This window comes from Lytechinus variegatus, chromosome 19 (genome assembly GCF_018143015.1).
Source record: "Lytechinus variegatus isolate NC3 chromosome 19, Lvar_3.0, whole genome shotgun sequence".
NCBI lineage: Eukaryota > Metazoa > Echinodermata > Echinoidea > Temnopleuroida > Toxopneustidae > Lytechinus > Lytechinus variegatus.
Window position 1 is genome coordinate 12,089,165 of NC_054758.1, and position 16,192 is coordinate 12,105,356.

The 16,192-nt window shown below is 39.0% G+C and overlaps 1 protein-coding gene across 1 annotated transcript in view; it reads left to right on the plus strand.

Annotated features, from left to right (window-relative positions):
• The window catches only part of LOC121406112 (protein PAT1 homolog 1-like), a 59,361-nt gene that overhangs the window by 8,761 nt on the left and 34,408 nt on the right, over positions 1 to 16,192 (plus strand). Inside the window, exons 5-9 of the mRNA XM_041597128.1 lie at positions 3,659 to 3,889; positions 5,429 to 5,743; positions 6,270 to 6,715; positions 7,344 to 7,436; positions 11,904 to 12,111. Of these exons, the coding sequence (XP_041453062.1) occupies positions 3,659 to 3,889; positions 5,429 to 5,743; positions 6,270 to 6,715; positions 7,344 to 7,436; positions 11,904 to 12,111 (1,293 nt within the window). The remainder of the gene's footprint in view (positions 1 to 3,658; positions 3,890 to 5,428; positions 5,744 to 6,269; positions 6,716 to 7,343; positions 7,437 to 11,903; positions 12,112 to 16,192) is intronic.

Here is a 16,192-nt window from a genome sequence, read left to right on the forward strand (position 1 = left end):
GTGTCTTCCATTCTGTACCAAAATACAAGAAAAATGGTGAAAAATGAAATATGCCTAATTACCATTTTGTTATTGCAACAACATACCAATTTATATATTTCTGAAGTTTAGAAGAGTCAAATTACTTAAAATACACAACAGCTTTTCAAGTAAATTTGTAGTACTCATTCAAAATTGAATATTGCAACCTGCTCAGGTGATGTAACGTGAGTAACCAAAAAAACTGACTTTGTTTTCTGAGAGAAAAAATCTTCACAGTTAATTGGTGGGATTTTAAATTCTCTTCCTTCAAACAATCTTTGACACAGTGATGACTATCAAAATCATTAAAAAGTACAAATTTTTTATAAAAATGATGAAGAAAAACTGTAACGTGAGTAACTTTGTAACGTGAGTAACCATCATGTAATGTGAGTAACCAGTAAAAATTATTTAGTTAGGTAACATTTTCTGTGGGATGTCAAGTTTTAAGTCTCATGGTGAGTTGTGAAGTTATTTTTGATTAATTAAAAGCAAAATGAGGGTACACCTCTTTGATGTGACTCTTTGTTCATCAAAATATCAGTGGTCATACAATCACACAAAAAATTGAATATTAGTAGAAGTATTCACAATGCGAGAGTGCATTAGTAAGACTTGGTTTCGATTAACCAAACTTTAAAGAGTGTTCGAACAACACATTGAATGTCCTTTACACCTGTAACCCTATCTAGGCCGGGGTATTTTGGGAGTTGATATGGCCCGGGGGGTGGGGGAGAGGGGGGGGCTCCCAGGCCCCCTTGAGATCTAGGCCATTGGCCGCACGATCACGCCAAAAATTTGCGCGCAGGTTGTCTTGGACATAATCTACAATACTATACAGTAATTTATTTCATGCAAATTGGTATTCAGCGATTATGCTAATTTATGCATAATTAGTAAGCAAAATCATACTTTTCCCTCTTAATCCCTAATAAAGCTCCAATTGTTCCAATTTTTGGTATAAAATCTCTTTTTGATGTTCCTAGCAATGAATTTTACACACATTATTGAATTTTTAATGACATGTGTGTTGTTAACCATACATGGACAAAATGTAACGTGAGTAACTGTAACGTGAGTAACCATATTATCTGCACCCCAAGTAAAAACCATGTGTTCTTTATTTTTTTAATTATATACAAAGTTTGTCTCCCTAATATACTTCTTTGAAAAGGATATAATAAACTTTCATAAAAGCCTTGTATGAGGAGACTTTTCACCTATGTCGACTTTTCATTTTATGCATGTCCAAATCATGTAACGTGAGTAACCGACACATTCCAAAGATTTGCCAGGAGCATAATAAAATTTCCAAAGTTTTGTTTTTATACAAAGGATAGTCAGACTGTGTACTTTGTTGTGATAAGGAGATGTTTAGTTCCTATCAATAATAATGGAGTTACAGCTCCAAGTATGAGTCAAGGTGTCTCCAAATGTAACGTGAGTAACCGTGGAATAGCCCATAATCATATAATTGAAGTAAACCACGGCCATACCGCAGCGGGAAGGGGGGGGGGGAGCTGCCCCCAGAAATTGTGAAGACTTGCATTTTTACAAAAAATAAATATAATTGACCAAAAGTATGCATGAAATCCTTATAAATTTTTACTTTACAAAATGCAAAAGAGGCCAATGATAAGCTTAGAACAGCACATGAACCATAAATGTGTAGTCCTTCTTGACTCCAGAGATCGAGTAATGGTCAGAATATATCACATCAGCATAATGGACATCCATGATTACAATGAGCATGCCTACATGATGTTGCTTCTTTGTCAGAAATAATATAACCGTCATACATTAGAATTAATTGAGGAGCAATTGGAGCCCAACTTATCACCCTCAATCATAACCTCATTATCTTATTTGCAAGATAATCTAAATGAAATATTAGGCATCTTTCTTAGGAGCTGGGAGCACTGATCAATCGATGTGTTTGTTCTGTTAACATAGTATTATACTTGTACCCCAATACATTACAATAATTTCTGGTAATTAAGATTTACTGACAAAGCAAATGAAGGAAATACTTCTTTACATATCAAAGATGAGTAAATTGAAAATGAACTGAACTTGAATTGAATTCCTAAATAAAAAAAACTCCCTGGTTGCACTTATCACATCTTGAAGATGATAAGTAAGGGCGTAAGGGTTTGTCAAGTCTTTTCAAGGTATTCTCGCAATACCACACTGAATGCATACGACGTCTATCTCTGTTTATCTATTTTTTTTCCTAAATAAGCACATTTGACCCCTTTATATATAAAATGTCTTCTTAGATATAGACTCAAAATAAAGAACCCACGAAAAATAAGACTTCTAAACTTATAACCGCTATTAGACGTGTATTTTTGGCCTCCAATGAAAGTTTGTTGACCTTTTGACCTTTCCCTGACCTTGTCTTGACCCTTTATATCTTCTGGATAAGGACTTCTGACGATGGACTTATCAAAATCGAAAATAAAAAAGTACACACATGCATAAAAACACGGAATAAATGAGCTTTCTTAAGACCTTCGGTGTAATTTGCCATTTAACGAAAGTTCGTTGACCTTTGACATTTCTGGTCATAACTTTTTAACGGGAGGTCAAGAGTATATGGTTGTGTACACTTTTTTGTTCAGTTTAAGAAGACAAACAATTTGATGTGTCATTCGACAGAATTGGGGCAATATAAAAAATTGACCCCTATTGACCTTATTTTTACTCCTAACATGGTCAAGATGACCATTAGAAATTTGTCACCAAGTTGAAAGTTGTTCCTTGTGATGTCACCAATCACATAAAAGTGAAAAATCAGACTTAGCCAATTTTTCGAAGTAGCCGGTAAATCATGACATATGCTGCCTGACTATAATGGTTGGCTTGCTATTTAGCCACATGTAGACACATTACAAAGTGAACACTATTTATGCGACTAGTAGATTAAAATCCAAAGGTTTGATATGGTTTATGCTGTGTCCACCTGATGAGAGTCCCCACTCGTTGTTATGGGTGGTGCAGACATGATTATCAACAAATTTGAAAGTCATCATGACATCACCCTGCGCCTAGTACTGGGGTCCTTGCAACACTTAAAGATCTGTGATTTGTAAGGGATTGAGACTCTTGTTCTAGAGACAAATCTTACACAGATTATGTGCCAACGATCATAGAGCTTCTATAACTTATGGTGGCCATATTTTCAAAGGAGAATAAAGGAAAATAAATGCACCTTCATTGGGTTTATGCAATGAGCCAGGTGCATTCTATGCAAGCGTCGTGGTGTAGCGGTTCTCGCCTTTAATCAGGGGGTCGTGTGTTTGAATCCCACCATGGCCTAGCGTCCTTTTGCAAGGCGTTAATCCACACTTTGCCACTCTCCACCCAGGTGTTAAATGGGAACCCGGTAGGATGTGAAAGCCTATACATGTATGTAGTATGCCTAGCAATTGAGTCTTGGAACTCTTGTTGGAATGCTCCTTAGGGAGTGGAGAAGGTGCATACATTGTATGCGGGCATGCAAGGATCCAATGACCGGGGTAATAATATGTCTGTAAAGCGCTTAGAGACGTCGTTCCGATGTATTAAGCGCTATATAAATGCAGAATATTATATTAATGCATACATTATCTTGTACTCTCCATGGTTCTTTTAGGGTGGTCAGGAATCTAGCATCAGTCAGCTGTTCGGGCCGAAGTCCCCGCCTTCGCTCTTCGACCCTACGGACTTCATGTCCCCTACCCGCAACATCTGGGGCTCCCCGGAGGTGCACCAGACGGTGGAGATGCCCACGAAGCCAGGGGTAGCTGCCACAGAGGAACGGCTGAAGGCTATGCTCCATATCGGCCAGGCCCCTCCCGGAAGGCCCGCCGACGATGGATGGGAGGTAAGCAAAATAGAAACAAACCTCAAACTATCAGATATATGTATGAAAATCTTGGTTTCAAATGTGTATTATGGGCTGCATCCACTTTGTTTGATGAACGATGCTTTTTTCAGACATTCCAACTTTCCAACATTCCTTAACTTTTTGTATGATTTGTTACTTTAAAACAAAAATTTCCAATCATGGAGTATGTATTATACACAGCGCATGACACTAGTGCCGGTCTGACAGTCCCAGACTGGTAAAAATCACTGTTGGGCCAGTTGTTGCATGAAAAGAACAAGTCAATTCTTGCCTACGAGCACATGTTTAAAAGGGTAAATTATCACATATTCAAGTAGAGTCGTTTCACATGTTTGTTCACCGACCTCACTATAACAGGCTGACGATTGTTACGTTGAGACAAATTTTTGAAAATACTCCTTTTTTTGTTGTAGAATGTTGGAAGGTCTGTTTTTAAGTTCTCATTGATGTCAGAACTGTAAACTATTGACTGTCGTTGGGAGAACATTTGATAGGAACTAGTTTCCTTTTCGTTATCCCTGCCCATCGGTCGATGTGTCTTTCAATTTCTTGTTTATTTTGTAATTTCTTGTATTCCTTTTGCCAGAAATAAAATAAATGAATAAGTATGATAAATGAGTAAACTGAACGATTACTTCACGGTACTGCACTTGCCTTATTATAAATTTTACAAATATTAAGGTAATGCACCACTAGGGTCAGCAGGGTCACCCTAAAGGGGATATGATATTTTATTTTTTCTCAGCTGAATTTTTGAGGTGTTATACAATGTAGTGTGGCCCAAACCTTTCTTTTATATATTCTTCTCCCTTGTTCTTGCTTTACGCCCTCATTTTCCCCTTTATATTCTGCTTTTCTCTCACCACCTGCAAGAAAACAAGGACACCCTGCCCCCTCCCCCATCTTAGGGTGCGTCTCTTACATGTATGTACCTAATGAAACTAGAAACATAGGCAACTTTTAAGTTATACAGATGAATTTGCCTAAGATTACTAATAACTCTTCACCCTCTAGGTGAAATTTGACTGAGAAGGCGTCGATGACTTTTTTTTTTCATGTTGATTTTACAAATTGTTTAGCCCAAGGGGGTGTTTCACAATGATTTAGGTGTGACTTAATAGGGTCGCACTTAAATTCCGAGTTGCGAATGTTATAGAAAACATCACCAGATTGGTCAGATCATGCGAACGGGGGTCCGTTGCAGAAAGAGTTGCAATCAATCGCAACTCAAGAAAATCATGCGCAACTTGATTTTCAACCAATCAACAGCGCGCATTCGGGACTTGCCATTGATTTTTTTTACCTGCGTTTAAATGCAACTCTTTCTGCAACTGACCCCTGGACACGCTACCATGTATCCATCAATCAGATTGCGCGTTACATATCATGTGCGCGTTGGCATTTAAGTGCGACTCTAAGTCATACTTTAATCTTTGTGAAACACCCCCCTGGTCAATTACTTGCCTTGTAGAAGTTATGTATATATCTCCATTCTTTATTATAAAAAAACGACAGGACCCTGCTATTGTCCGTGCAGTCAGTGACTCCCAGCCTGTGAAGAAGAAAGTCATGTCCCTCGCCGAGCTTGAACAGGAGCTCATGACGGGGCGCAAACCGACCCCCAGCAAAGCGCTTCCCGCCCGCTCCGTCTCGCCGGAGATCGGTTCGCCGCCCGTCGCCATTCCGCCGCCAATCGGCACACCACCCAGGGGATCCATGATGCACCACGCACGGGCGCCCCACCCCACTATGGAGCAACAGAAACATTCTCCATTTCCTCAACACATTCAGGCTCCTCCACAAGCAACTCCCCCACCAATACACCAAAAGGTACATGTACATCATTTGATTTTGATTAAATTGTACAATTCGATTTGAACAGTTTGTGTCAACTGGTCATTAGCTGTAATATCAAAGAATTTTAAGTAGACTGGAATATCACATTTTGACATGGATCAAGGCACATTAAAAAAAGATAACTTTTCTATTATATTTTCTTTTATCAGTAGGCCCTCTCGTGATCTTTGATGCCAAATCGTGAACAGAATTGAAATTACATTTGATCATCTAACTGATTATACCGGAATATTTTTCATTTGATATGTTGCACATCTGCATATATGTTGCCAAATACTCCTATAAAATAGTGATATTGTTATTTTGGGGAAAAGACAAATTTTTGTCTTAATCCAAGTGCTCCTATTTCAAAAATCGTTTTTTGATGTATTGAACAGGAAATTTGAGAATGTCCCCATTTCTGGATTTTCATTTATTTGTTCCTGTTTCTCTTCCGTCAGAGTTGGCAGGTAAGATGACAAGTCCATAAATTATATTTTTTTGTTTCATGCACACGTAGACTCCTGGTGTGGGGCAGTCTCCCATCGTTCCCATCCACCCCCAGCACCTCCAGCAGCTCACCCGCCAGATCCACCAGTACATCGGAGGGAGGGTATCCCCTACTCAGATCAGCCAACTCATCATACGCCTTCATGCCAGCGGTGGGCGCATCTCCCCAAACAGCATCCGCACGGCCGTCTTCACCTCCATCCCTCCCCCCTCCGTCGACGTCCCGCGGCCGAAGGCCACCAACGTCGCAGGGTCGCCGGGCTTCCCGGGCACCCAGAGATTGCCGTTCAATGCGGGGTCGCCGCAGATGCCGTATTCCTCGTCTCCGCGGGGGATGATGATGGGACCAGGGATGGGGTCAAGTCCTGGAGCTAACACCCCTCCCATGCACATGGGTAGCGGTAGAGGGGGGCGGTTCCCAAGAGCGATGCATGGCCTCACACCCATGAACCCAAGGTGAACTTTATGGCCCTTATTCTTGAGTCGGGTTTAACTCAGACCATTGTCTAACTCTGTGCTAAAATTATGGGAAGCCAAATGTTTTTAAATTTTGTTTACAGTAAATGCTTTTCATGATTACTGTGTTCGTTACTAATTCTTTAATGGTGAAGACAATTGTCATACTTATCCTTCCTAGTCAGTTAATAACGTTTTGGGAGTCAAATGAGCTGATACATTGAACCTCTTCTGTTATAGATTTATGTAACAACTGGCTTTCCATAGTTCAACCACAACTTAAAACCAGAGTTTAAACTAAACCAGACCTCAGAATACGGGCCCATATCATTGTTTCTCAATACATTTTTCAAGTCAATGGACGAATACCGATTGGCAGAATGGAGTTAATTTTGGGGTGTGCCAAGAAAGTTATTTACAATGGACTGTGAACATCAATCTTAAATTGAAACATTATATATGTTGTCAAAGACAGGTATATATGATGAACATGTAAAAGTTACTTGTACTTAGAAAGCCAGTAGCATTACTGTTTCACAGTTAAATCACATTTGATATTCTATATTAATTTTGGTGCTGTTTCATGCCATAAGTATTGTCTCATCTATCTGCTTCATATCATTTGTAGGATTCCACCTGTACACTCTAGACCCGACCAAGGCGGCATGAACAGACGCTACCCATACAGTCCACAACAGAGAGGTCCTCATCAGAACATAGGGTAAGCAAGACGAAAATCTCTAGACCGCAGGGAAATTTGATAAAATGTACTTCCATAAACATCCATTTGTTGCAGTAAAAACTGATTTCAGAAGAAAAGCTTTAAAACCAAGGTTAACTGTCACTATTTCATCCTAGATCTAGATCTGCTACATTTAAAATACTGAACTTTGTGAAATCATGAAATGTAAGCTAATAAACACCCTGAAGATAGCCAACACAGATGAGCAGATGTGGAACAGTGTATTATTATTGTTTGGAAAAGAGCCTGACATTTTGCTTGAATCCCATGCTTATTTTGTTTCATTTCTCAGTAATTACACAATATGTTCCATAATTCTGTGGCATAGCTTTTTATATATACACTTGGGTGGTCGTTTCATTGGATTCTGTACAAACTCATTTTGAAATTGTTACCACCACTGGCATTTATCTTTTAAGATGCCAGTTGTAACATTCTCAAAATATTTTCGAATGTAAGTTTGTATGAAAACCCTGCGCCGAATGATGCTAGTATAAAATGTGTAAATGGATAGAAAATGAAAAAAAACAAGCGTGGTGATTCAGTCATAGTCAGGTCCAGATTTTAAAAAATGTGCTCAGAAAAAGTGCTTTAGGCATTTTGTGTTAATGCTGATTTATCAATTGTTTTAAGGTAATTCAGGGGTGCTGAACCCAAAAATGCTGTTTGCCAAACTTGATTCCGACGTTTTCACCCTCAAATCGGCAAAAAACAAAATGGCGGCATTTTTAATGCAGTTTCCCATATTAAACGATTTTTATGGGTGATTGTATTTAAAAATTTGGGATCTATGCGTTATTTTTGATACCCAGGGTTGCAAACACAATGTGTCCGATTGATTCGTCAGCCATCTTTAATTCCAAGATGGCTGCCATGATTCACTGCTGCTGACTTGATAAATAATATGGCAAATAGTTTGATAATTTGGGGGCAATGCTGGCATATTCTCATTGGATATTTTTAACGTGCCCGCCATTTTTTCCTCGCCTGCATAGCAGAAGCAAGACATGGACGTCGCTTTTCCGACGGCGGCGGCGAAGTCAACAAATCTTAACCGCGGTTATGTTTTTGAAATTTCATAATTTTTAGGGTTTAGATGTCTATTTCATGAAACATAGGCATGTTAGGATTAAACAAAGTCTATTGACACAGGTTATAGTCACAAAACTTTGTCAAGGTTCCCGGGAAATTCAACATAGCGTCCACAACGGCAGTCGTTGTACTATCAACTCCAAAAATAAAGAATATCCTCAAAATCAAAATCATAAAAAGCTTTCAAGGCAAATAATGAATCAGGACATGTTTACAAGATAGTGAGTGTGTCAGAGAATTCAAGATTACCTTCCAAAATGGCGTCTATAATGGACGTTGTAACTTTGAAATGGTCCAAATTCATATAATATCCACGTGGTAGAAATAACTTTGGGGTCTACCTACAATAAAACAAAAATCATGATTCCAAAGGGAAAAATTACATTGGAAAAATTTCAAGGTTTATCAGTGGTGCAGTTTTGCCCCCCCCCAAAAAAAAAAAAATAATAATAATGATGGCTTAAAAATAGTTGCTATTTCTTAAAAATCTGGCTGCAAAGTTCATATACTATCTATCTACAATGTAAAAACATTTTTGTGCCTTTCTCATGATTTCAAGGGTCATATGATATAGGTGAAGACAGATTACAGGGAACCACTGTTGTCCACTTTGTCAAAAAATTGAAGAACGCTCCAAAAATGACATTCAAATTGGCCACCATTGTTACAAAAATGACAATACTTTATATCTCATCTAGTGCTACTATTTTGGTGTCTCGGTTTCTAAGACTCATGAAATTATGTTTGACAAGAATTAGTGACATAATTAGGTGGTGGTGCAACAATAAGTAAACATCCGAAAACAAACTTTAAAAAATAAGGTACAATTTCACCTAAAAATTTCCATAATTCACTGATAAGTATTTCATGACACGTCATTTTTGTGCTAAGGACTATCCTATGGTTTCATGATTAGGCAATTGCAGTCATTTTCACGCAATTTTAGAAGTCGCTTTGGACTTTTTACGACGAAAAGGAAACTGACCATCTTTTATATTTGTTCCGATTTATTATTTCAGCCTTCAAACCACAATACATGTAGTGAAGATTTTGTTCACCTAATTATGACTATATGTTTAGCTGATGGAAGTATTTTAAGACTCACTTTGAAAGCCAACTTTAAATAATAAGCAAAATGGACCGCTTCATACCATTGTAACTAATCCAAAAGTATTATTCAGCCCTTGAAACCATAGTGTAGACATCAACATCATATTTCCCAAGTGGATTTTAAATAGATTATGTCAATTTTTGAGTATCAGTAGCCATTTTAGACTCCTTAATTGGAAGCCATCTTGGATTTTTAGACATACAGGACCATTGATTGCCCTTGTAACTTATCCTAATGTATTACTTGACCATTTAAACCAAGGGTTATACAAGATAATCATATACCCTAGGCGGATATTAAACAAACTATGACAGTTTTTAGTTAACAATAGCCATTTTAGACTCCAATTTTGGAAGCCTTTTTGGATTCTTGGACATGCTGGACCTCTGACTGTCCTTGTAACTTGTCCTTATTTATTACTTGACCCTTTAAACCATGGGTTAAACACCAAAATCATATACCCCGGGCTGATACTAAACAAACTATGTCAGTTTTTCGGTGAGAACGGCCTATATAGACTCCATTTTTGGAAGCCATTATGGATTTTTGGACAGAATGGAACCACTAACTGTCCTTGTAACTTGTCCCAATCTAATACTTGACCCTTTAAACCATGTGTTATACTAAAAAATCATAATCTCCAGGCGGTTATTAAACAAACTGTGTCGGTTTGTAATTAACGACAGACATTTTATACTCCATTTTTGCAAACCATCCTGGATTTTGGACATGGAGGACCATGTTTTTTTTTACTTGTCCCAACGTATTTCTTGACCCATTAAACCATGGGTTAGACACCAACATCATTTGCCCAAGGCAGGTATTAAACAAACTATGTCGGGTTTGGGGGTATTTAGATAACAGCTATTTTAGACTCCAATTTTGAAAGCCATCTTGGATTTTTGGGCATAGTGGACTGTTGACTGTCCTTGTAACTTGTCCGGTTTACTTCTTGACCCTTGAAATCACCAATGAATACAACCCAAATAAAAGACACTAAAATACGTAAAAGATGAATATTTGTTATTATGAATTTTTAGGTCATGGCAGCCATTTTTACGCAATCTTGGATTTTCAGGTACTCTGGAGTGCTTATGTTCACTCTTTACTTTTTCGCCCTCCACCATTGAATACATATATGCACCGAAAAAGGTGTCTAGGGTAGATAAAGTGCCGGTTATTTTAATTTTCTGTTAATGGCGGCCATCTTAGATGCCATTTTGAAAATAACCACTTTCCCGGATACGGATTTTGGTGGATTTTAAGTATGTTATTTTTGAGATCAAATAGTACCAAAAACCGTTGACAAACATTTTCGTTACAAGTTTTGGGGGTCAGAATAGAGTAAAAATGGGTGTAGAATGGCGGCCATTTTGTTTTTGCCAATTTGAGGATTTTAACATCAAAATCAAGGTTGGCAAACAGCAAATTTGGACTCAGCGCCCTCAAATTATGTTAAAGCACTTCTCAATTCAGCATTAACACGATTTGCCTAAGGCAGTCTACTTTTCTCAAATCTGGACCTGACTATACAGGTGTTGGTCCTTTTCCAAGGAAGAGAAATACACCATCGCACATGTGTTAATTTGTGTTGGCCGATCTTCTGTGTGATCATATTTGAATGTAGATTTCATGATTTCACATACTTTGGTTTGATATGAACTGCATTGGCTACCTGTTTCAGAGAGAATACATTATCAAATACTTGTGCAAACCTACAAGTCTCTGTCAACCAAGCTTCCTTCTTACATTACTTCATTATTTCAAGCAACAACTCTTCGTTCTGCAGCTGCTCCTTCCTATGTCATTATAAAATCCAGAAAACAGGCCGGTTTCAACTCCTTTCAATCTCTTGCCCCCCGTCCTTGGAACAGACTCCCTCCATCTCTTCAAAACCTCTCTTCTCTTAACCTCTTCAAAAAACATCTCAAAACACTCTTATACATGTATAACCTTAACTTGTCTAACACCATCAACAGCGCTTTGTATCCTCTGGAAAAAGTGCTATACATGTATAACTCCAATTATTAGTATTTATTATTATTGATATGAATGTACCAGATCTAGATGTATGATTATGTGGTGACAATTAAACCTAGCTCTTAAAGACTGTATTATGAAATAATTGTTTGCTGCAACTGCAACTTCTCAGTTTAGCTTTCATTATTTAGACTTTTTTCAGAGCAGGGATGTATGAAATTGTCTTGTTGACAAAAAAAATTCACTTTTACATTTTCCTGTAGGAAATATGGTGACGGACCGCGTGCCCAGCGGCAGATCCGTTTCCAGCGCGGCGGGGGCGGGGATAACCAGTACCATCGTCGTGGAAACCGAGGCGATTATGACGAGTATTCCTGTTTGATGTCGCAGAAGGAGAAAGAATGGGTCATCAAGATTCAGATGCTTCAACTGACGTCAAACAACCCTGCTGTGGATGACTTCTACTACCAGGTGGGTTTATTATTAAAATAAAAACATTTTGTGAGTTCTACATTTTTATTATGATTATTAACTTTGACCGCCACTGACAGAATCACTCCTGCACCACATTAAAGGAGAATGAAATCTGTGGAACAAGATAGCTTGTGTGAAAACAGAAAAAAGCAAAGAAATAGATTAACGAATGTTGGAGAAAAATCGGACAAATAATGAGAAAATTATGAGCATTTGAATATTGCGATCACTAATGCTATGGAGATCCTCATATTGGCAATGCGACAAAGATGTGTAATGTCACTTGTGAACAACTCTACCCATTACTTTGGTATATATTTCACTTCAACTGCCTCTTTTTTCACATCTATCAGTAGAGCATATGTTCTTTCTATAGGAGGGCATGTAATACAGATTTTTAAAGAACAGATCATGGATGAAGAGTTGGCTTTTTGTAAATAAAGCTTTGTGTGTACACAGTATAATGCAATGCACACATCACTATTGTGTATGTGTGTATGGACAATAGATTTTAGGCACTCTGCGTGTAGTGTGAGTAGAATGTGACTTGAGTCAAACTTGGCAGTCTGCTGTATGTGACTCTAGTAGAACAAAGCGGGCAAAGAGTTCAAGAATAGACTCAGGAGATGAATTCAGTCTTAGCAGGCCTGCCAACTTCTCCGGGTTTTCCGGAGTTTCTCCGTTTTTCAGAATTTATAGCGGCCCAAAAGCGGAGAACTCCGTTTTCTTTGTATTTCAGATGATTTTCTTTTTTGGGGGAAATGACGCACTTTCCGTCTGCATCTGCCTACGGCTCTCTTTCTCTCTCTCTGAGTCCTCTCAATGTTACATTTACGTACGTACGCACGGTAGTATATACCGTGCGTAACGTTAATTAAACGCATGCACTACGCGCGCGTACGTGGAGTTCAGAGTTCAATGGATAAGAACGCGTGATGGGCCTGTGCTCCGTGTGTGCATATACGAAGCGCAACAAGCCACGGCCAGCGCGCTATTTATCCGACAGCGATCGTGTGTATTGACATTGGACAGTTCGCCCGCGATCGCGAGGATTCATAGCGCGTGTAGTGCGAATGTAACTCTATGCATACGGTACGGTACGATGCAGCGCTACTACCGTTCTGGAATACCGTGTGGGAAATGGATTGTTTCGCCAGCTGAGGTGAGGGTTTAGAAACGGTAACATTTTAAACTAATATCTTCTCATGATATTTTTATATGTGCTTTGTGCTTAGTGAGCTAAATGCTTTGGATTTTACAAGTCTGCCGTTTCAGTGCCGATTCTTGCAAACTTTTAGACCCCTGCTGTATTTTTTTTAGTCTGTGAACTGTCATGACTGTGTGAATGATCCATGATGCCAAAAGCAAAAGGGCACACTCAAAAGTTTCGCGACGTTTACAAAGATATGGACAAACTTGAACAAGAATTTAATCTTTATCAAATAGATCAAGATGTTGATGAAATTGTTGCAAGTTCAAATACAGACAGAATCGATGAGAAATGGCACAAGATAGGAGCTATTAAGGATATCACAAGGCACACAGAGAAGTACTCCCTCCTATGCAAAACAATGAAAGCAGTTCTGCTAATTTTTCATAGCAACAGTGACTGTGAAAGAGTATTTTCCATCGTGGTAAAGAACAAAACTAAGCAGAGAGCAAGCCTGAGCACAAGAACATTAAGTTCTCTGATGGTACATGAATTGGCTATGGAGAGTAGAAAGAAACTATGCCATACTTGTACTTACTCAAGAGAGGTAATACCTGGTGCCAAAAAAGCCACTTATGAAAGGCTCCAGAGAAAGGACAAGGCATAAAAAGCTCAAGAAGGGCTCCAGAAGGCTTGTTTTTAAGGTGAAATTTCCTAAATGTCCTCCAGCTTCAGAGTTGCTAATTTTCCGGATTTTTCCGGAATTCCGTTTTTTTTCCTTTGCTGAAAAATATTCCGGGAAAAAAAATCGATTGTCAAAGTGAAATCCGTAAAAATTTCCCCTCCAAATCTTGTCACGGAGTTCGCTACGGAGAGCGCAATTTCAATTTTGGATGGCCAATTTGCGCAGACGGAAAATTATTAGCGTTGTGCGCAGCATGAAGTTTAGCTGGTACTGTACTTGCACGGTACGCGCGAGCAATACATCGTAGCAGTTGCAAACGCCGCTCTATACCCTGCAGGGATACGGGTGTCAGCGCTATCCCAGTCGGGCGATCGCCCGGTAGAACCGCTCGAAGCACGGCCCGGTGTGGCTGCAATTGCCTGCTGCTGCGTGAGTGATTGGTTGTCTGCCGCGGGATTTCAGCTGAAAACCTATTTGCTACCATGAAATATGTGTTCTCTGGTGCGTATTCATCAATTCATATGTGTGAACTATCCATCATTTTGATAGAAATTGTGATTTATGGATTTTCAATAGTATAGGATTGTCTTGTTGATGAGTACAGTGAGTGAAAAAGGGCACCCCAGCTGCTACATACACCCGTCCCGAGTCGCACCCATTGGCCGCAGCATATTAACCCGCAGCAGGTTAACCCGTACCGTAATGAGTACGGGTTACATGATTTTTTTTTTTGAGCACCTTTCTTGCCTATGATATGAAGTTTATTATGTCATTAATTATTTGTTATGTACTACTGTAGATTAATGATTTCAGCCCTCTAAAGAATAAGAAAACGTTCCAGCTTCAGGGGGCTTCGCCCTTGACCCCGCCAGGGGCCCTGGGCGGGCCCCTGGACCCCGGCCTGGGTTTTCAGGATTTTTTTGAGCTATCAGTTAGCATCTCTGCAGCTTGCACCCCCGCCGGGGCCTTGCCCCTCGCCGTTGGGAGTTCGGCTTTCCGCGCGATTCGTGGACTCCTTTTTTCCATTTTCAAATGTTGGCAGGTCTGTCTTAGGCCAAGGCATATGATCAACAACAATAGTAGGAAAGGACTATGCTGAAAATCAATGGCCCGAATTCACATAGGTGGTTTTGAAAACCCAAGGTTGAATCCATGGTTTATGCAGATTTCCTGTATAAATTACACTTAATTTAGCACGTATAGGGCACGTGTATAAAAGATGTCCAATGCTGATGTGCGCTTTTGTCACAGTGCGCCAAATTGACACTTGTTTCCGTGGTTAGATACGCTATTTTATTCATGAGTCCACTGTTTGAAGAGTGAACTCATGAATGAAATAGCGTGGATAACCACGGGAACAGGCCTCACTTTGGCGCACTGTGACAAAAGCGCTCATCAGCATTGGACATATTTGATATACGCGGTAAAATAAGCATAATTTATACAGGAAATCTGCATAAACCATCGGCTCAACCGTAGGTTTTCAAAACCACCTTTGTGAATTCGGGCCAATATGTATGGGACATCCACTAGAGCCAGGGAAAATGGGCAATAATTGTCAAAACCCATTTGACCATGTGCACTCTTGTTTTGGATGAGTAGGCATTTAGTATAGGTCCAGACGAAGGTATAGGTGTTTGACCTTGGTGGTTTTAAACTATTAGGCCCGTATTCTGAAGTTGGGTTTGACTTAAACTCAGGTTTAAAGTCGTGGTTTAAGTATGGATAGCCAACTGTTACATAAATTACTCATGGTACAGATATCACATTTCAGCTCATTTGGCTCTCAAATCATTCACGATTGTCTAGGAAGTATAAATAGATGATTGTCTTCACCATTGATGAACCAGGAAAGAGCACAGTAAACATAAGGAACATACAACTTACTAAAAAATCTGATACTTTTGGCTTTCCATACTTAAACCACAACTTTAAACCTGAGTTTAAGTTAAACCCGACTTCAGAATACAGGCCTTAGTATGTTTTGCACAATTTTACGTGTGACTGGTGACCCTTTCTCAGATGATAAATCAGAGCCTTAATCAATTGGATTCCCATTAAAAAGTTATTTTGTGCTTGACATGAAAATGCATACTAGTTCCTAAAAGTTACTTGTAAAATCTTCCAAGCTGCTTTATCTCCAATTTTTTCTCTCTCTAACAGTCTAGATCATGACACCATTTTCTTTGACATATATTACATAAACTCAATTTGTCATATACATGATTTTAATCACCCATATA